General features: G+C 41.1%; 1 protein-coding gene and 1 non-coding gene across 4 annotated transcripts in view; both read left to right on the forward strand.

Moving 5' to 3' along the window:
- Positions 1-248: 248 nt before the first annotated feature.
- The window catches only part of BLMH (bleomycin hydrolase), a 44,952-nt gene continuing 24,925 nt past the window's right edge, over positions 249-20,275 (forward strand). For 2 of the 3 annotated variants that reach the window (XM_003277080.3, XM_030799731.1), the window contains exons 1-9: positions 249-487; positions 789-986; positions 2,810-2,919; positions 4,365-4,506; positions 5,415-5,503; positions 6,821-6,913; positions 18,290-18,445; positions 19,589-19,747; positions 19,858-19,925. In XM_003277080.3, the coding sequence (XP_003277128.1) occupies positions 475-487; positions 789-986; positions 2,810-2,919; positions 4,365-4,506; positions 5,415-5,503; positions 6,821-6,913; positions 18,290-18,445; positions 19,589-19,747; positions 19,858-19,925 (1,028 nt within the window). In that variant the 5' untranslated portion in view covers positions 249-474. The remainder of the gene's footprint in view (positions 488-788; positions 987-2,809; positions 2,920-4,364; positions 4,507-5,414; positions 5,504-6,820; positions 6,914-18,289; positions 18,446-19,588; positions 19,748-19,857; positions 19,926-20,275) is intronic. The other variant, XM_012503558.2, reaches the window with a different exon arrangement.
- Positions 4,131-4,237, forward strand: LOC115831587. The gene has a single exon (XR_004027116.1). It is a non-coding gene; the product is annotated as a U6 spliceosomal RNA (small nuclear RNA).

Genomic DNA, 20,275 nt, shown 5'->3' on the forward strand with positions numbered 1-20,275 from the left:
GGTCTGGGCCCATAGGGAACCCGTCAGCCTCCCTCCTCGGAGCGGGCCTGATCCCGGGAGGGCGCCCGCGCGGCCCGGAGGCGGGAACCCGGGGCGGGGAGGGGCGAAGGCTCCGGCGCCGCCCTGGCGCGCAGATCAAGTGCGCGGTCGTGCGCGGGGGCAGGAGCGGCCTCAGCCCCCGGGCGCTGGCTGACCCAGCGCTTCAGCTAGGCCGCCCCCGTCGGCCCTCCCCCGGGCGGGGCCAGCCCCGACGGCGCTGACTCAGCAACGCGAGGGGGGAGTTTTGTCCCTCCGCGGACCCCGTTTCTCCCGGCCTCAGCCTCTCCGCCGCTGCCGCTGAGCCGGTTTCCTTTTTCCGGCGCTCCGAGTGCGAGAGACAAGTCGAGCCCCGTAGGCAGCGAGCCGCAGCGCAACCCCGGCGCTCGCCCAAGGACCCTGGAAGCTACCGTTACCCCGCCAGGCAGCGTGGGCGCCATGAGCAGCGCGGGTGAGGTCCCGCCGTCCCCCGCCGCGGTCCTCTCTGGAGGAGCTCCGCGGTCCCCGTGAGGCCCGGCAGTGGGGAAGGCCGGGGGCTGGGACCCTGGGCGATGGCGGGGAGGGAGCTTTCGGGGCAGGCTGGAGCGGCCTGGAGGGAGACAGCGCCTTGGAGGAGGACGCCGCTCATGGGTTTCCCCGCTGCAGCGGGCACCCCAGGATGCGCTTACGAAGTTAGATCCGGGACGCGGGAGCCCCAGATCAGCGTTTCCCCCCTGTTTTTGGCGTTAAAATCCCGTTTGGTCTCCCAACAGGACTGAATTCGGAGAAGGTAGCTGCTCTGATACAGAAACTGAATTCCGACCCCCAGTTCGTACTTGCCCAGAATGTCGGGACCACCCACGACCTGCTGGACATCTGTCTGAAGCGGGCCACGGTGCAGCGCGCGCAGCATGTGTTCCAGCACGCCGTGCCCCAGGAGGGCAAGCCAGTCACCAACCAGAAGAGCTCAGGTGTGGGCTTCCACTTCTCCCATACTTTCCTTGACCTTCCTGACAGCGTCCCATTTTGGTGTCTAATTTAAGAGTGGTCTTAAATGCGTACTGAAAGAACTGGTCGTAAATTCGTAAAGAATGAGGCACAGGTACAGGCAGGTCTACGAACATTACCCATGTGGTTTGTTTTGGTGTTGTGTGGCTTGTTAGCACATGCGGTTAGAGTACAAAAGTGACATGTCCATGAGTATATGTTTGAGTGTAATTGACTATATTATGTTCCAATGTTATGTGGTTTGCAGCCCATGTCTTGGAGCTATATGGTCTTGGTCACAAAACAGAACATATGAAAATGTTCATATCCTTGGAAGACTCCCCAGAAATGCCCTGAAGCCCGTATACTATGAAATAGAAAAGATACAATGTAATGACATTAAAATGTCATCAGATGTTACTTTTAAATATGCTTCTTGGTTACAACTGAAGCTAATGTGCTGATGGGCTCAGTTCCCACCAGTAGATCAGTTTGTAATACAGAAAAAAGTTCTTTTCTCATGCCTTACTGGTCAAGAAGTCTCGTTTTGCTGTCTGCTTTCTAGCACCAGTCTCAGAAAAAAACAGGTATAGTGAAAGATTGGATATCCAGCGATTTAAATAAGGAGCACATTCTTACAACAAAATTGTACTAAAAGGAATTTTTAGTCTTTCTGTACTTAAAAACGACCTCCCAGTCTATCTCTATGGACAGGAAGCACATCAGTGCTTGTTTAGAGTCGGTCAGAACTCACAAAGCACACATTTAACGTGAGTACATTTTATTGTATGTACATTATACCTGAATAAAATTGATTTTTTTAAATGTTAAGGAAAAAGTCAAGACCTTACAATAATTAATGTTTTGCTCTTGAAGAAAGTGCTGGGAGTGCTGTGGGCTCTCAGGCTACAGATGATCCAGTTAGTAATGTCACAGTGGTCCTACATAGTTTAGATTGTAGTGACCCGTTAGGGAACAGGTCAGGTCTTACACATTTTGTAGTGTCACTTTTATATACAAAAGATCCAAATAGCATGTGAGCTGTGTAGTTTATTTTCATGCAGTTTTCACATCACCAGTCCATCCAGATCCCCTCTACTAGAAATATATAGCGTATAGGAGAGAGGTGACATACAGGTAAATCTAAGGTAAAGACGAACTAATAGGCACTAGTGACTTTCAAAAAACACTGTAGTTAACTAGAGTTTTCTTCTCGTTACAAAATTATTTTTGTTTAATATAGATTATTTGCAAATACCAAGTGAATATTTTTCCTGTATATTTGTCAAGTCTTTGTGTGTGTGTGTTTAATAGTGTTTAATATGCATTGATATCTTATACATTGTTATGTAAGCTACCTATCTTTTTCACTTACCAATATATTATAAACATTTTCATATTAGTAAAAAAGTTATACCCAATACAAGTCAAAGTTTTTCCCTCAGAATTTTCCTTCAGAAAAGAGATAATTTCCCTATATTTAAGACCTTGAAAGACTTTTCTAATGGCGCTCTCAGTTAATTTATTTTGAAGTAGAGTACAATTTGGAGAAGGCATTACTCTGAAAAATGGATTCTTTATTTGATATGTAAAGAGTGTTTTTGTGTTAAAGATATTAAACCTTTGCATATATATTGCTAATAATAATTACCACCTTTCTTGTTTTGTTTTTAATCTTTCTGCTCTTTCTGATTTACTCTTTCTGAATTGTCCAGATCTTGTCGTGAGTTCATTGGTGGGAAATACAGTTGGAGCAGTGCAGTCTATGTGAACCCTCATAATTTCTTGATGTGCTTTATTGTTTCAGGGCGATGCTGGATCTTTTCTTGTCTGAATGTTATGAGGCTTCCATTCATGAAAAAATTAAATATTGAAGAATTTGAGTTTAGTCAGTCTTACCTGTTTTTTTGGGACAAGGTATGGGACGGATCTGGCAAGATTCTTTTTGTATCGATACCAGCCTTGGTAGGGACTGCCTCTTCATTTGTTGCTTTTCCAGTTATAGCCTGCCCTTTCATAATAGGTGAGACACCTTTTATTCTGACTTCCAGAGTATCAAAAGTTGACTCTTTCAAAGGCAGAACTGTTTTTGGTTGGTAGGTGACCATTTTTTTGCAATGAAATAAGTTTACTGACTCATCTTACTGCTCGCTTGTCTATTTAAAATTTTAAATTTTATATTCAATATTCAATATATTTCCCTTTTTAACATCTTTTTAGGTTATTTGTTCTTTTCTAGGACCTAATTTCCCTTCTCAAGAACTTGTCTGAAAAACAGTAAATAATTTTATTTCATTGTTTCTTTATTTATTTTTTTGAGACAGTCTCACCCTGCCACCCAGGCTAGAGGGCTGTGGCACAATCTCAGCTCACTGTAACCTCTGCCTTCCGGGTTCAAGCCATCCTCTCAACTCAGCCTCCCAAGTAGCTGGAATCACAGGCACATGCCACCATGCCCAGCTAATTTTTGTATTTTTAGTAGAGACAGGGCATTTCACCATGTTGGCCAGACTGGTCTCGAACTCCTGACCTCAAGTGATCTGCCTGCCTTGGCCTCCCAAAGTGCTGGGATCACAGGTGTGAGCCACCACTCCTGGCCATATTCCATTTCCTAATCTTCAAAATGTATATTACTGACCTGGTTTGGTGGCTCATGCCTGTAATCCCAGCACTTTGGGAGGCTGAGGTGAGAGGATTGCTTGAGCCCAGGAATTCGAGACCAGTCTGGACCTGGCGAAACCCTGTCTCTACAAAAAGTACAAAAATTAGCCACGTGTGGTGCACATCTGTCCTCCCAGCTACTCAGGAGGCTGAGGTAGGAGGATTGCTTGAGCCCAGGAGGTTGAGGCTGCAGTGAGATTGCACCACTGCACTCCAGCCTAGGCAACAGAGCATGACCCTGTCTAAAAATAAGTAAATAAAATATATATTACATAGGTGTTCATTAAATGTTCATCGATTAAAGACTTTAAATACAGGTTTTGTTTTAGCGTTGGAATGTAAACACTGTACACATATACACAATATATTAGGATACATACACAGGTAAAAGAAGAAACTTCAGATATTCTGATGAAGTCAGATACTGATGTTTATTTACCAGTTTTAGTTTAAAAATACTTATTATGGTGCTTGTTTCAGCATCATAAATACCCAAACTGGAGTGATACAGAAAAGATTAGCATGGTCTCTATACAAGGATGACATGCAAATTCATGAAGGGTTCATGTTTTTAAAAAGAAAAAAAAAAAACTATTATGTTGATTCCATGGTAATTCCAAGACTCCCATTCTGTTGATAATGCCAATGAAATTATTGACACTTTTGTCTTTTAATTTTATTTAACTTTCTTTGCTCTTTAGGTTGAACGCTGTTATTTCTTCTTGAATGCTTTTGTGGACACAGCCCAGAGAAAGGAGCCTGAGGATGGGAGGCTGGTGCAGTTTTTGCTTACGAACCCTGCAAATGATGGTGGCCAATGGGATATGCTTGTCAATATTGTTGGTAAAAGTTCTTTCTTTAATGGAACTGAAACTCAGCATGATTAAGTAAGCCTGTAGGTAGGCATGGACCAGTTCTTTGGTGGTTGTGTACAGAGTAGAATTGGTCTCCAAGAAGGATATATAGTTATTTCTAAGGACCTTTAGTTCACATTCTCACCTATAAAGTGCCTTCTTAAATGAGGATTAAGGAGAGAGCTACTGTGAAGGATGGGTTGGAAAAGAAAAGGTAGTATTAAGGAGAACTAATTTTCCGTGAAAAAATTGTTTTCTTATCCATTGATGTAATCAGGAAACACATTAAAACTGGAGCTGTGTTAAAATGTCTTCAAAACATCTTTTGGAAAATCTCGTCATGCTGAGCACTTTACAAAAGTATGATGTATACATTTGATCTTGACCACAAGGCTGAGAAGTGACAAAGTATAGTAGATAAAAAGAATAGAATTAATTCTAACACAGACAGATAAATATGCACATTAAAAACCTACTTAGGCTGCGTAAGGTGGCTCAGGCATATAATCCTAGCACTTTGGGAGACCAGGGCAGGAGGATTGCTCAAGGCCAGGAGTTCAGTACCAGCCTGGGTAACATTGTGGGGCCCTGTCTCTACAGAAAATAAAAAAATTAGCTGTACATGGTATCATGCACCATAGTTGCCACTACTCAGGAGGCCAAGCCTGGGAGTTCAAGGCTGCAGTGGGCCAGGATTGTGTCACAGCCTTCCAGCCTGAGTGACAGAGCAAAACTCTGTCAAAAAAAAACCACAAAAAAACCCTGCTTCATAATATGAGGTATAAGATTTTCTGAAGTAAGCCAGGAAAATACCGCCTATTTTTTGAAAGAATCACTATTTTTGCCAGGGTTTCTAATCTTTTACCTTCTTTAACACTAGAGTTTGTTTTCTTTTAGAAAAATATGGTGTTATCCCTAAGAAGTGCTTCCCTGAATCTTATACAACAGAGGCAACCAGAAGGATGAATGATATTCTGAATCACAAGGTACAATACATGAAGCAGGGTTAGATTGAGTTTAGTGTGCTTTCCTTAAAACTTATTTTTTAAAAGGGGTTCCTGGGTATCTCAGTGTATACAGTTTGTGTACAAGATAACTACCAATGTCAATGTTTGTCAAAAGCAATGTAGCTACTTAATAACTTTAAAAATAATTAATATTAAAGAGTTTTTCCTTTTAAAAAACTTCCACTTTTATTTCTGTTGATGTTAATGTTTTCTTAGGGGGATAGTTAGGAAATAAAGTCCCATGTCCAATTAATATTGGCCACAAGCACTCAGGGTGCTGTGTCTCTCACTTGGTTTTAGTGGAGGCAGGCTAGGACTGCTTTATGTGCTAGTAAAACCAAAAAGAATATTCGCAAGATTCCCTTAAAGAGGGTGATGTGTTCTGAGACTTCCCCAGACCACATCAATGTGGTTTATCCACCCACTAAAGATTTGTTGTAGTTATTGAACTGATTTTTATTTGCTTCAGTTATCTTAATGAATCATTTTGTCTTCTCTACATAACCAGTTTTCCCGAGGAGAATTATAATTCCTACAGGGATGCTGCTTTGCTAGCCAGGCGTGGTTTTTGAGAACTGGGAGTTGCCAGAATCTGCTGTCCTAATCCATGAGGCTAAAATTGGATTTTTCATCTCCCTGGGAGAAGGATTACATTTTAAAATAAACTATAGGTGTGTCTCCCCAACATTAGTAGACTATTTTCCACCCTGGAAACGCTGGGGATTCTTCTCCAAAGGCTAAAAAATCATTAATAGTATGGCATTTGATTCCATTTGAAGTCAGAGCAACATCCTCTTCAGCACTGTGGTTAAATTTCAGACTTACCTTTATCTTGGTGAAAAAATGAAATGAAAAAATGGAAATTTTATTGGGGGCTGGCATAACCATAGTCATAGTCAGCCGGCAGAGAAGGAAAAATGGACAGCTATTGAAATTCTACGAGAGTAACATAGTGGCATAATTATCTTGTCTCCTGCTTTTTCTGAGTGATAGGCATTATGTGATCACATGTTTTCCCCATGCCCAGACACATAAAACATCTTTATGTGATGTTTGCAGAGAAGAAGCAGTTCCATCTAGTATTTTGGAGGAGTAATTTATGCCTTTTCTCCTTATGGAAAGCATTTTTAGCTATGTGTTTAAGTGGACAAGTTGAAGAAAAACACATTTGCCTTTGTGAACTCTGTCATGGGTCTGGCCTGAGTTATACTTCAAAATAGAACTTGTGTTGGTCTGTGAGAGTCATTTACAATTGAATTTGGGTAACTTGGAGTGCTGAATAAGTTTCTGTCATAGATGAGAGAATTCTGTATACGACTGCGGAACCTGGTACACAGTGGAGCAACCAAAGGAGAAATCTCGGCCACACAGGACATCATGATGGAGGAGGTAATAACAAAATTTGGATTTTTTGTGACCCTTCTAAAGAACTCTCAGAATATTCCCATCTGTTAAATTAATGATTAGGAAGCTTTAGTCATGGCAACAAATGTTTAATTGAATTGAAAATTACTTATCTTACACTGAAAAAACTGAGCTTAAAACTTACTTTGCCTTTTAGTGTAGGACTTGGACTTAGATTTTCTAATTCCTAGTTTAGTGGTCTGTATAATCATTCTTTTATCATTTCATAAATATTAAATACCTTCTATGAGTTTGGCACTGAGGAAACAGATGAGAAAGACATAGTCACTGCTCTTAAAGAGCTCAGTCTCTTGGGAAAAAGAAAACACATCTATAATGATAATAAATCCTATGCTAGATGTGTAAAAACTGATTTGTTGGTCATAGAGGAGGGAGTGACTAGCTTAGTGAGCTGAAGGTTTCATAGGGAAGATAGCTCTTGAAAGAGTAGTCAGAATTTACCAGGTAGATCACAAGACCATTCTAGGCAAAAGGAATTGTATGAACAGCGCCATGAACAAAGATAGAACCTTCAGGGAATCGTGGCTGAAACATGTATGATGGGTAGCAAGTTAAGCTAGAAAGGCAGAGATGTCAGGGATGTTGGATAGATGCCAGAACATTTGGCTTCTTTCTGTAGAAATAAAGACAGGGAGGTATTGATGGTTATATTTGTTAAAATAACGTATGTAAAAACATTTTGGAAAATGTAAAAAGCACTAAAATATGAGGTAATATTATTTATGATCAAGACAGTTAAGAAACTTTATTATTAATACTAATCATGTCCAGAATGAATATGCATAAAACTGAAATTGGTTTGAGGAAAGAATAAATGTTTCCCTTTGTCAGCCAGTGGGCCCTTTATTAGACTTCCTTTCAAGACTGTATGGAGTTAAAATGGCCTACTTTTTTTCACTGCGATGGAAAACACTAATGCTTCACTCGTGTTTTCCTTTAAATTTTAGAGACGCAGCATAGTGGAGTAGTGGAGTGTGTAATCTCTGAAGTCAGGCTATCTAAGTTCTAGTCTTCTCATTACTTAATAGCCATATATCCTGGGACAAGTTCCTTAAGCTCTAAAGGCTCAGTTCATGTTTAACATATCTAGCCTAGTGCTTGGCACAATAGCTGTTTCTTAAGTATTTGTTGAGTGGACGAATGCAGAAATTTCATTTACCAAATGCATTTAAATAATCTCATTTTTATCTCTTAAATTCTTATGGAAGAGAGGCACCTTAGTATAGTTGGAAAAAATAGGCTTTGGAGTCAGACATACATGGGTTTAAATTCTGACTCTTTTACTTAACAGTCTGTGATCCTAGGTAAGTTACTTAACCTGTCTGAGATTCAGTTCAGGATCTGAAATATTTTCCTTACTGGATTTTTGGGGAATCAAGGATTAAATGTAAGCATGCAAGGCATAGTGCCTGGCACATAGCAGGAGTTCTGTAAATGTTACTTCTTCCCTTCTTGCCTGGAATGATCTGTCTTGCAGAGGCTAAACCTGCTACATAATTTGCCTTTATTTAGGGTTAGATTAAGATGGTGGGGGCCAGGCACGGTGGCTCATGCCTGCAGTCTCAGCACTTTGGGAGGCCAAGGTGGGCAGATCATAAGGTCAGGAGATCAAGACCATCCTGACCAACATGGTGAAACTCCGTCTCTACTAAAATACAAATAATTAGCTGGTCGTGATGTTGTGCGCCTGTAGTCCCAGCTACTTGGGAGGCTGAGGCAGGGGAATCACTTGAACCCAGGAGGCAAAGCTTGTAGTGAGCCGAGATTGTGCCACTGTACTCCAGCCTGGAGACAGAGTAAGACTCCGTCTCCAAAAAAAAAAAATGGAGGTATAGTAGGAATGAAGGTTCTGCGAACAGTTGTGGAAAAGGGCCCAGATAATACTTGCTGTAGATAATAAGCATCCTTTTGGCTTTTGATGGTTGCTTTAATGATCTTTGAACTAATGATGTGTCTTAGATTGATATCCTCATCATTGGTAGAGCATGATAATTGGCTGGTAAGAGTTAGGGCAGATATGTTTCACATATTTTTTTCCTCCCCTACTCCTGCCTCAGAGAAATAGTAAGATCCAACTTTACCAAATCCTGAGTAGGAATGTTTTATAGGCTTATTTACTTAATGATTCTACCTAAACTATTTACTACAGAATTCTGTGTGTAAGGGTTTTTCTCCCTTAGAGACAAGAGTCTCACTTTGTTGCTCAAGCTGGAGTGCAGAGGCGCAGTCATAGCTTACTATAACTTTCAACTCCTGGGCTCAAGTGCTGCTTCAGCCACCCAAGTAGCTGGGACTACAGGTGCATGCCACCATGCCCGGCTCATTTATTAAAAAAATTGTGTAGAGATTCAGTCTCACTATGTTTCCCAGGCCGATCTCCACCACGTGGGCTCAAGCAATCCTCCCACCTCAGCCTCCCAAAGATTGCACATATTATAAAGTGTGAGCCACCATGCCCGGCCCTGTGTATAAGGTTTTAAAATTTTTACAATCCCCCAAATGACTTCTTTTCATTGAACCTGACTCTTTGGTAATGAAGAGTCTAGCTGCAGTTTTAAAGCCACAAATTAGTACCTATGATTTGTGTAACCTTGTAGGCAAGTCAAAATAATGGCCTAATCAACAGCCATGAAGCTCAGATAGCTTTGAATAAAATGTGTTTATGCTAAAGGCATTCTTACTGAGAAGTGAGGTGCAGGCTGCTTATTGAGATGACAGGCAAGGCAGATCTGTTTTGGAGATGTGTAGTTACCTCTATTGCAATGTTATCTCTGTGTCCATTTTTTGAGCCTGCAGATCCCCTTAAGATTATTAATGTATTCTCAGTTGGGCGCAGTGGCTCATGCCTATAATCCCAGCACTTTGGGAGGTCAAGGCAGGTGGATCACTTGAGGCCAGGAGTTCAAGACCAGCCTGGCCAACATGGCAAAACCCCGTCTCTACTAAAATACAAAAAAAAATCTGGGCATGGTGGTGCATGCCTGTAATGCCAGCTGCTTGGGCAGCTGAAACACAAGAATCACCAGAACCCCGCAGGTGGCAGAGACCAAGATTGTGCCACTACACTCCAGCTTGGGTGACAGAGCAAGGCTCTGTCTCAAAAAAAAAAAACCTGTTAAAAAGCAAAACATAGCCAGGCATGGTGGTAACACTTGTAGTGCCAGCTACTTGGGAGGCTAAGGCAGATCACTTGAGTCCAGAAGCCCAGGAGTTCAAGTGCTACCTGGACAACATAGTGAGACCTCATTTCTAAAATCAATCAGTCAATGAAAGACCAAAAACAGTATTTGTCAGTGCCACAAAAAGGGAAAAGAAGCCATTTATGATTGACTTAGGAAATTCTATAGCAGTGGCTCTCAGCTATTAAAAACAATATATAGGCCTAACTTGTCCCAGACCCACAAAGTCAGTTTCTCTAGAATAGAACCTAGTTATCTGTATTTTTATTATAAAGACATCTTTGATTAAAAAATATATTTTTAACACCAAATATATAAAATGTTCAGATATGGTGGCATATGCTAGCAGGAGGCTGAGATGGAGGATCACTTGTGCCCAGGAGTTCCAGGCTGCAGTGAGCTATGATTGTCACCACTGCACTCCAGCTTGAGTGACAGAGCGAGACCCCATCTCAGAAACAAAAAATTTTTCAGGGTATATTTTGGAAGTGAAGCTGTCAGGACTTGCTGATGAATTGGATGTAGAGGACAAGGAAAAGTATTGGGATAACGTCCTGGGATCTTGAAGGGTGAACTTACAGATAGGAAAGAAGGCTTTTTGGCAATTAGGGCAGTGTGAGGGAACCAGTGTGTAGAAAAGGATAGCAGGTGTGAATGAGAGAAGTAATAATTGAAGAAGCAAGGTTTTGGAAGAGGGAAAGAATAGATGTGGTCTTAAGTAGTGCCATCAGACTTTAATGTGCACATGAATCACCTTGGGATCTTGTTAAAAATGCAGATTGATCTAGTAGGTGTGGGGTGGGGCCAGATAGTCCGCATTTCTGTTTCTTTCTTTGATATAAACACCTCTAGAAGTAATCTCAAGATCATTATTTAACTATTAGTTATCATCTATATGAGTTCATTCTCTTTAACATCACAGAAGTGCACATACTTTTAAAGTGTACCTTTTTATGTCTTTCTGTGCCCGAAAACATATTTAATGCCTCCAGAAGGCATCTGCTTTTCTGCCTGCTTGGGTGTTTTACTTCAAAAAAAAAAAAACAAAAAACAAAAAATCAGATCTTTGCCCTTCTTTCATTCCCTACCAGAAAGTAGTAGAGAGCTGACTTCCCTTCTCCTCTTCCTCTGTGAATAAACAGTCACTAGGGTAGGTTCCTTACTCCTTCTCTCCTATAACTAGCTCATTTACCCACGGCACTGAACTGTTTTCAAAGTTGAGCTGTTTTCTGTGACTGCTTTAGTGTTCTCGTGACCTTTCTATTCTTTGATCAATAGGTCATTTTACCTTTGAGACTACTTTCTCCATCAGTAAAACTAAAAAAAGTTGGGGTAGGCTGTGCATGGTGGCTCATGTCTATAATCCCAGTGCCTTGGGAGGCCAAGGCAGGAGAATCACTTGAACACAGGAACTTGAGACCAGCCTGGCCAACACAGAGAGACCCCATCTCTACAAGAAAATGAAAAATTTAGCTGGATATGGTGGTGCGTGCCTGTAATTCTAGCTACATGGTAGGCTGAGGCAAGAGGATCACTTGAGCCCGGGAGTTCAAGGCTGCAGTGAGCTGTTATTGCACCACTGCACTCCAGCCTGGGCGACAGAGTGACACCCTGTCTCTTTTTTTTTTTTTTTGAGACGGAGTCTCGCTGTGTCGCCCAGGCTGGAGTACAGTGGCGCAGTCTCAGCTCACTACAGGCTCCACCTCCCGGGTTCGTGCCATTCTCCTGCCTCAGCCTCCCTAGTAGCTGGGACTATAGGCGCCTGCCACCGCGCCCGACTAATTTTTGGTATTTTTAGTAGAGGCGGGGTTTCACCGTGTTAGGATGGTCTCGATCTCCTGACCTTGTGATCCACCCGCCTTGGCCTCCCAAAGTGCTGGGATTACAAGCGTGAGCCACCGTGCCTGGCCCACCCTGTCTCTTAAAAAAATAAAAAGAAGTTGGGGTAAATGATTGTAGGGCTTTGCATTTTTATACAATAGAAGTAACTAATATTTTTACAGTGCTTTAGACTTTACCATACTACTTTCTCAAAAACCCAGTATTGCAAATACAAATGAGGACTAAGATTCTGTCTCTTCTGCAGTGGTTTCAAGCACTGAAATCTTCTAGCCTTAACAGTGGAAAGGTAAAATTAGACATAGATAATAAGAACTTAGAATACTAGCATGAGAGTTTGCCCCAATTCAATAGGCAATGAGAAGTCAGGAAGATTTTTGAGCGGAAGAATTATATGAAGTTTTGCTCTCTTTCAAGTAGTTTGGTTGTTATCTTCGAACTACCTTACTGTTCTAACCTCTCCTTCATTCTGTGTCTGCCTGTAGCTGCCTTAAAAACTGTTTAAGGTTCTCACGCTTCTAAGATTTATGACTGACTCAACTGCTGCATCTTCCCTTCTTCCTCTCACTTGATGTCTGTCATGGGCGTGGGAATTAACTAAGGCCCATACCATTTCTCTTTAAATTGGGATCTACACATTCTTTCCCCTTATTTCATGTCTCATTCTTTTACCTTTCTCTCCTGATTCCGTTTCTTTTACCATGTTACACTTCAGCAAGTCATTTAAAATAAACAGATCTTTCCACTAGGGAGATTTTTTATTTATTTTTTTGAGATAGTATCTTGCTCTGTTGCCCAGGCTGGAGTGCAGTGTTAGGACGATCACAGCTCTCTGCAGCCTCAACCTCCCAGGCTCAAGTTATCCTCCCACCTCAGCCTCCTAACATGCTGGGATTACAGGTGTGAGCCACTGCATCTGGCCTGAAAATATTTTTAGAGATCAGTTACAATGGAGCTCCTTTATAAAATGAGACTTGAGAGGTAGAACCCTTCTTTATAATTCACCTTCTTATGAAATATTTTTAAACGGGAAATAGGGCTTGGACCTTTCTGGCACCAGCTGCAGTTTTTCTAGTTATAGGTTGCTAGAAAGGGACTATATATAATCCACATTGTTGTAAGTTAGTTTAAGTTCCCTATTTAATTAGCTAATGATATAAAATCTTAATCAGAAGACAAATGGCCCCAAGAGGCAAGTACAGATGCACTCAGTGTAGCTTCCCTTGACATACACCTGCCCCCAGGGTACAAGCGAAGGGTCTCCATTGCTCAAAAAATTTAGCTCAATTTTGGGCAGGCTGCCCTTTATACTCTGGGACTCATATCACAATTTTAGGGGACCTTTCTCAGTAATCTATATTGAAGGGAATAATTAGAAACATTGGCTGCTTCTGTTCTTTTTAAACCAGATTCAGAATTAGTAGGATCACATCATTATTCATTTGAGGAGTTGAGGAAAAGCAGAATCAGTTGCCAGGTGTCATTGAGCCATGTATATCTTTGCCTTCAGCTTTCCAGCATTTTGGAAAGCTCATATTCCAAGTCTACCGCCTTTATCAGATTGGTTCTAAATTTGGTTTGAAATGACAGAAGTGCTCGGGGCTGGATGTGGGGCTGGATGTGGTGGCTCACGCCTATAATCCCAGCACTCTGGGAGGCAGGCAGATGGCGAAACCCTGTCTCTACTGAAAATACAAAAAATTAGCCAGGCATGGTGGTGCATGCCTGTAATCACTGCTACTTGGGAGGCTGAGGCATGAGAAATGCTTGAACCTGGGAGGCAGAGGTTGCAGCGAGCCAAGATCGTGCCACCACATTCCAGCCTGGGTGACACAGTGAGGCTGTGTCCCCCGCTCCCCCCCCCCAAAAAAAAAGTCGTGTTCGGTAAATATTTCTTAACATATGTATCTGACACTATTCTAGGCATTGGAGATTGAACAGTGAACAACACGGAAAAGAATACGTGCCTTTGTGTAGTTGATGTTCTAGTAGGGAAAGACAAAGTGTATAAGAAGTATAATATGCCAGAAGTGCAATGGAGAAAAGTAAAGGAGAAAAGGTGTGAAGTACTGGGATGGGAAGTCACAAATACATTTCCCTAAATGGGCTAATTGTTGGTTTTAATATTAATTTAATGTGTAATTATATTTTGAGGGATATGGTTGTACTCTTACTTTACTCAATTCTGTATAATCTCTTGTGTTCACTGTTCAGTATCTTTTTCTCCTGGATGCCAAGTAGATGTTGTGAGAAGCAGGTGACACTCCAGTGTTGCCCACCAGAGAGCAGAGTTGGATATCTAAAGCTCACTGCCCAGGGAATGTTACTTCAGAACTGCAGAGTCTCTTATCAAGAAAATATAGTGTCAGAGACCATGGAAATTATTCTTTGGAGTATTTTTTTTTTTTTTAATGAGAGCTTATTTAATTAACTATTGTTATTTGGCTCAGAGTCAGATATTCCTTCCAAAGTGTTACAGACTGACTTAAATATTAATGACTTTGGATAATTTATAGTCATGGTAAACAAATAGTATAAAACAATGCAACATGTCTCAAGTTACAAAGTTTTACTAGAATCTAAAAGAAAGAATTATCACCCTTATCCGTATTTATGCCTTAATTATAACTTTATTAAAATTCAGATTTATAAAATATATGTGAAGGGCATAAGTATTGTTTTATAAAAGGACTCACTATAGAATTTAGATAGCAGAAATGCATATTCTAATGTATTTGGGAGAAGGAGGAATTTAACACTTTTTACTTTAAATAGGGAGTCAAGTACATAATAAGGTATTTTGCAAATTATAGTGTAAAACATTTGTATTTATCTTTAAAATGTGTTTAAAAGTAACCAGAAATTCACTTAGTTATCTTCGTCTTAGTTGGGCCTGGCATTGCCTCTCCTTTTTTGGCCAGGGCCTGGCTGAGCTCAGTTTACCACCCTTGGATAACTGAGAATTGATCGAAATGGTTCCACTACTACATGTAGATACACATGTAACAGTAGTTACTAGTTGAAAATACACATCATTTAGGTCTTTGAAACCTTTCTAATCTAAGTATGTTCTGACTGTACACCTTCATTGTCATTGACTTGACCATAGTTACCAGTGGCAAAGTCTTCATAATGACAGATGCCTAAAGTTGTCATTTGTAGCCTTGGCACTGAGTAAATGCAAAATGACTGTGAATCCCAAACAGAGCTCATTAATCCTTGGCTAGAGTAACTCAGTTACAGTTGCTTATGTGGTACTCTGCCTCCTTTCTGTGGTAGAAACCAACATGAGAAGGATATAATGTTAAAAGAGAGATGGTTTAATGACCAGATGTTCAGGCTCATAACACACACAGTAAATCTTAATAAAGGAAGGTTCTCTCTTGGAAAACAGAAGAAAACAAAATGACAGGCAAGCATAACTTCTTCTCTAAGTTAACTTGCTTCTGTTAAGATAGAATCACAGCAGTGAACAAATTGCTCATATACACAGCAATGTATGTGAATCTCACAGACATTATGTCAGCCAAAGGAAGCCAGACACAAAAGATGATATGTTCTATGAATACTTCTATACGAAGTTAAAGGACAGGCAAAACTAATCAATGGTTATAAAGTAAAAATAGTGGTTATCTGGTGGAAGTTGTGGGTTACTTAACAGCAAAGGAGCCAGAGAACCTCCAGAGCCTGGAAATGTTATGTATATTGATGTGAATGATGGTTACATGGGTATATATGTATGTTTTTAAAAAACGAATTGTTAGTGTGTTTTACACACTTAACATATGTTTTGTCTAAGTTAAAAAGAAAAAGGAATTAGGTCATGGAGTTGGGATTTGTTGTGGGAGGTAATAGGGAAACATTGGATCTTCAACAGGGATGTGAGTTGAGAAAAGTAGTGCTTTTCAAATTCTCCTGTGGTGATATGGAGAAGGGAACAATGTTCAGATCAACTGGTATATCTGTGTCATGTCGCCAGCACTGCTAGATGCTATAAAGGACACAAAATATCCATGATCTAGTTCTTATCTTTAAGAAGTGTATAATCTTTTATGGGAAACAAGTTATATGAAACCTAGAAAGTTACAGTAAATGGTAAATAGAAGGAGTTTTGGAAACAGCATATTAAAGTCAGCCCTAAGTTCAAATCCTAATTCTGCCGTTTACTGGCTCTATGACTTCAGGAAAGTAATTTGGTTCCCTGAACCTTGATTTCCGTATCTGTAAAAGGGGGATAATATCCACCATCTTTGTTGAGAGGCTTAAGAAATATGGTAGTGAAAGATAGTACAGCAAAGTAGACAGTCAGTACATCTTCCCTTTCTAACTCCTGCAGCCAAGGAGCAGTACTTTGTTGTTGTTGCTGACAGCATGTGACCTCAGTGTAGATGATGGTTTTCCACTTGCTGGCTGTGTGACCTTAAGTAAATTACTTGGTTTCTTTGTGTCTCAATCTCTGATTTTAAAAAAAGAAGAAGAAAAAAAAAAAAAGGTGAAGGGAAAGTGGAGGGAAATATACCTTGAGAGGGTATTATGAGAATTGTGTGGACCTAGCAAATACATAGTATCTAGCACAATATAGGCACACTTGGTAAATATAAAATCTGTTTCTGTTGAATGTGATAGCAGGTACAAATGTGTAGTATAAATAATGCAGGTAATAGACGATTGGATCAGGGTGCTGACTGTGGGTGCAAAAGAGACAGGCAGCTCATAGTGTTATGTTTTTAAAAAGACAAGGACATTTGATATAGAAGATGAAATACTTTCTTTATTCTGTCCTTGTGCAGGGTGTATCTGTTTTTCTATTTTTGCATTGCTTTCTTTATTTTTTTTTTTTCTTTGAGATGGAGTCTCGCCCTGTCCCCCAGGCCAGAGTGCAATGGCATGATCTTGGCTCGCTGCAACCTCTGCCTCCCGGGTTCAAGGGATTCTCCTGCCTCAGCCTCCCAAGTAGCTGGGATTATAGGTGCACACCACCATGCCCAGCTAGTTTTTTTTTTTTTTTTTTTTTTTTTTCGTATCTTTAGTAAAGACAGGGTTTCACCATGTTGGCCAGGCTGGTCTCGAACTCCTGACCTCATGATCCACCTGCCTCAGCCTCCCAAAGTGCTGGGATTACAGGTGTGAGCCACTGCGCCCGGCCTTATTTTTGCATTTCTATAAAATGAAAATAATATAAAATATATCCTTGGAGTGTAATGTTGTTAACTTGAAGGTGTTGTGATATCGTTAGAAAATATGTTGTCTCACAACCCAAAAAATTATACCTTATTACTAAAAGTCACTCCACTTCTTCTTATTTTTGAGACAGGGTCCTCACTCTGTCACTCAGGCTGGAGTGCAGTGGTGTGATCTCAACTCACTGCAACCTCTGCGTCCTGGGCTCAAGTGGTCACCCCACCTCAGCCTCCTGAGTAGCTGTGACCACAGGCACAGGCCACCACGCCTGTCTAATTTTTGTACTTTTTTTTTTTTTTAAACCATAACTCAGCCCTCAGGAGATCCTGAGAACATGTGCCCCTAATTTTTGTATTTTTTGAGATAGGGTCTTGCTCTGTCACCCAGGCCGGAGTGTAGTGGCACAATCATGGCTCACTGAAGCCTCTGCCTCCTGGGCTCAAGTGATCCTCCCTCCTCAGCCTCCTGAGCACCTGGGACTACAGGCATGAGCCACCATGTCCAGCTAATTTTTTTCTTTTTTAAGATGGGGTTTCACTATGTTATCCAGGCTGGTCTTGAACTCCTGGGTTCAAGCGATCCTGCAACCTCAGCCTCCCAAAGTGCTGGGATTACAGGCATGAACCACTGCACCTGGCCCTCTTCTAATAATACTTTTAACAGGCATTGTCATCCAACTCCAGCTGAAAAATTAGTTACTTTCCTATGACTAGAGACTCCTGTGGTAATAAGGAAAACATCAGTGTATAAAGGGAAGGAAATTCATTTATAAAATTTGTCATTTTTTTGTTACTTGAAAAATAATCAGCAGAGCAGCAACTCAGATCTTGCTGGGTATCAGTGGTAGACAGATTCTTGGCTAAGGAAGTTCAAATTTTCAGGACAAGTACTAAGCACTAAATGTTAACATTTCAGAATTGCATTGTTCACAGTGTTTATTTGAGAACTCATAAGTTGATTGATACCAAATCTCAGACATCAGCTTTCCAGTTTTTGACGCAGTGTTAGATTTCTTGTGAAATTTTTAGCTTGAATTTAGCCACTAACTTCTTGTGTTTCCTAAGCTTAAGGAAAATGAAGAGGTGAAAAAAATAACATTTCCCCCTAGCCATTGCTCGCCTTTCCTCCTCCTCTCTTCCAGATATTCCGAGTGGTGTGCATCTGTTTGGGTAATCCACCAGAGACATTCACCTGGGAGTATCGAGACAAAGATAAAAATTATCAGAAGATTGGCCCCATAACACCCTTGGAGTTTTACAGGGAACACGTCAAGCCACTCTTCAATATGGAAGATAAGGTTGGTGAATGGCACTGATAGTCACTGGCTGTTTACTTTCAAATGACTGTTAACCACAGGGAATTGTATAAGATTCTTGGTTAGCATATATGAGTATCAAACTAGATGGCAAACAAACATTTTCCCCCACTTCCTCTGAAGTATTTTATGCAGCTAATGAAGTTGGTGGTGCCAGGATTTATCAGCCTTTCCCCAATGTTCCTCTTCAGAGACTTTTTAAACTGTAAGCCAGCAGTCATTTTAATTCCCACATGCGCCCCTGTATAGGACCAGAATCATTCTCAAGTGCAAAGACAATGAAAGTGTATTGGGTTTTTCTTATCATGGATTCAGAGCATGTTTGCACTGAGGTCCCCTCAGGGAACTCTCTTGTTGGAGGGAGTAATCTTAGTTTTTCCTCTTCCCTTTAGGTCTTCCTCATCTGCCTAGTAGGATGATCAGAGCCTCTTCCTTTTATTGGCTTCTTGATCCTCTTCCAAGCAGATGCCTGTCTTGTAACTTGAGAACAGGGGCCTTGTGATTAGCTCTCCAATTTTTCTTACTCAGTGCATGTTATTTTTCAGAATGAGTTTTGAGGGCCGGGTGCGGTGGCTCATGCCTGTAATCCCAGCACACTGGGAGGCTGTGGTGAGTGGATCACCTGAGTTCGGGAGTTCGAGACCAGCCTGGCCAACATGGTGAAACTCCGTCTCTACTAAAAATACAAAAATTAGCCAGGCGTGGTGGTGCACATCTGTAATCCCAGCTACCTGGGAGGCTGAAGCAGGAGAATCACTTGAACCTGGGAGGCGGAGGTTGCAGTGACCCGAGATGGTGCCATTGCACTCCAGCCTGGGCGACAGAGCGAGACTCTGTCTCAAAAAAAAAAAAAAAAAAAAATTGCTTTTGGAGCAGTTCTTGCTAGTAGGAAAAACAGGTAGATGCACCTCCTAATTGTGTCTCTTACACGAATTAGAATAAGCAAGGACCTCTCACATGTATTTTGCCACCTTTTGTTTCTTTGTTACTTAACATTGTGGCTGTAGTACTTAGCTTGTAGGCAGAGATGATGAGCTTGATGGAAACATGAACCTAGAGGAGAGCTGTGTGTTGCTTGACATTCCTGGTTTTGTGCCCTAATCAATATGTTCTTGATCTCAATAGATTTGTTTAGTGAATGACCCTAGGCCCCAGCACAAGTACAACAAACTTTACACAGTGGAATACTTAAGCAATATGGTTGGAGGGAGAAAAACTCTATACAACAACCAGCCCATTGACTTCCTGAAAAAGATGGTTGCTGCCTCCATCAAAGATGGAGAGGTTGGTATCGTTTTTGTGTTTTGCGCATTGGGGTTAAAACATCTTACTTCTTTGGTATAATAGGAAGATGGGGTTTATGTTGACTTTCTTCCTCTTTCTTCTGTTTCTAGGCTGTGTGGTTTGGCTGTGATGTTGGAAAACACTTCAATGGCAAGCTGGGCCTCAGTGACATGAATCTGTGAGTGCAGGAAATGTAAAATAGAAAGTCATTTGTGGGTTGTTGCTGTTGGAGTGTGCTCTTGGTACAAAATGACTCTGCCGAGGTTCATCCAAAGATGAAGGTTGGCCTAAGGGCACGTCTCTTTCTTTGCATCCTGTAGAGTTTGAGGACTCATAGCAGTAACTCCACATACTTAAATATTCTAACCCAGGACATCAAGATCACACTGTCTATATGAGTGGAAATCGTTGGGTGTTCCTAAAAAGCCATCCTCTATGAGAAAGACACTTTAAAAAAATAATTGACTACTGTGTAAATGCGTTCAGTGCATTTGGGAGTGTAATGAAAGATTTTCTAGAGCTCCTGTT

The sequence above is a fragment of the Nomascus leucogenys genome, chromosome 19, assembly GCF_006542625.1.
Source record: "Nomascus leucogenys isolate Asia chromosome 19, Asia_NLE_v1, whole genome shotgun sequence".
NCBI classification, from domain to species: domain Eukaryota; kingdom Metazoa; phylum Chordata; class Mammalia; order Primates; family Hylobatidae; genus Nomascus; species Nomascus leucogenys.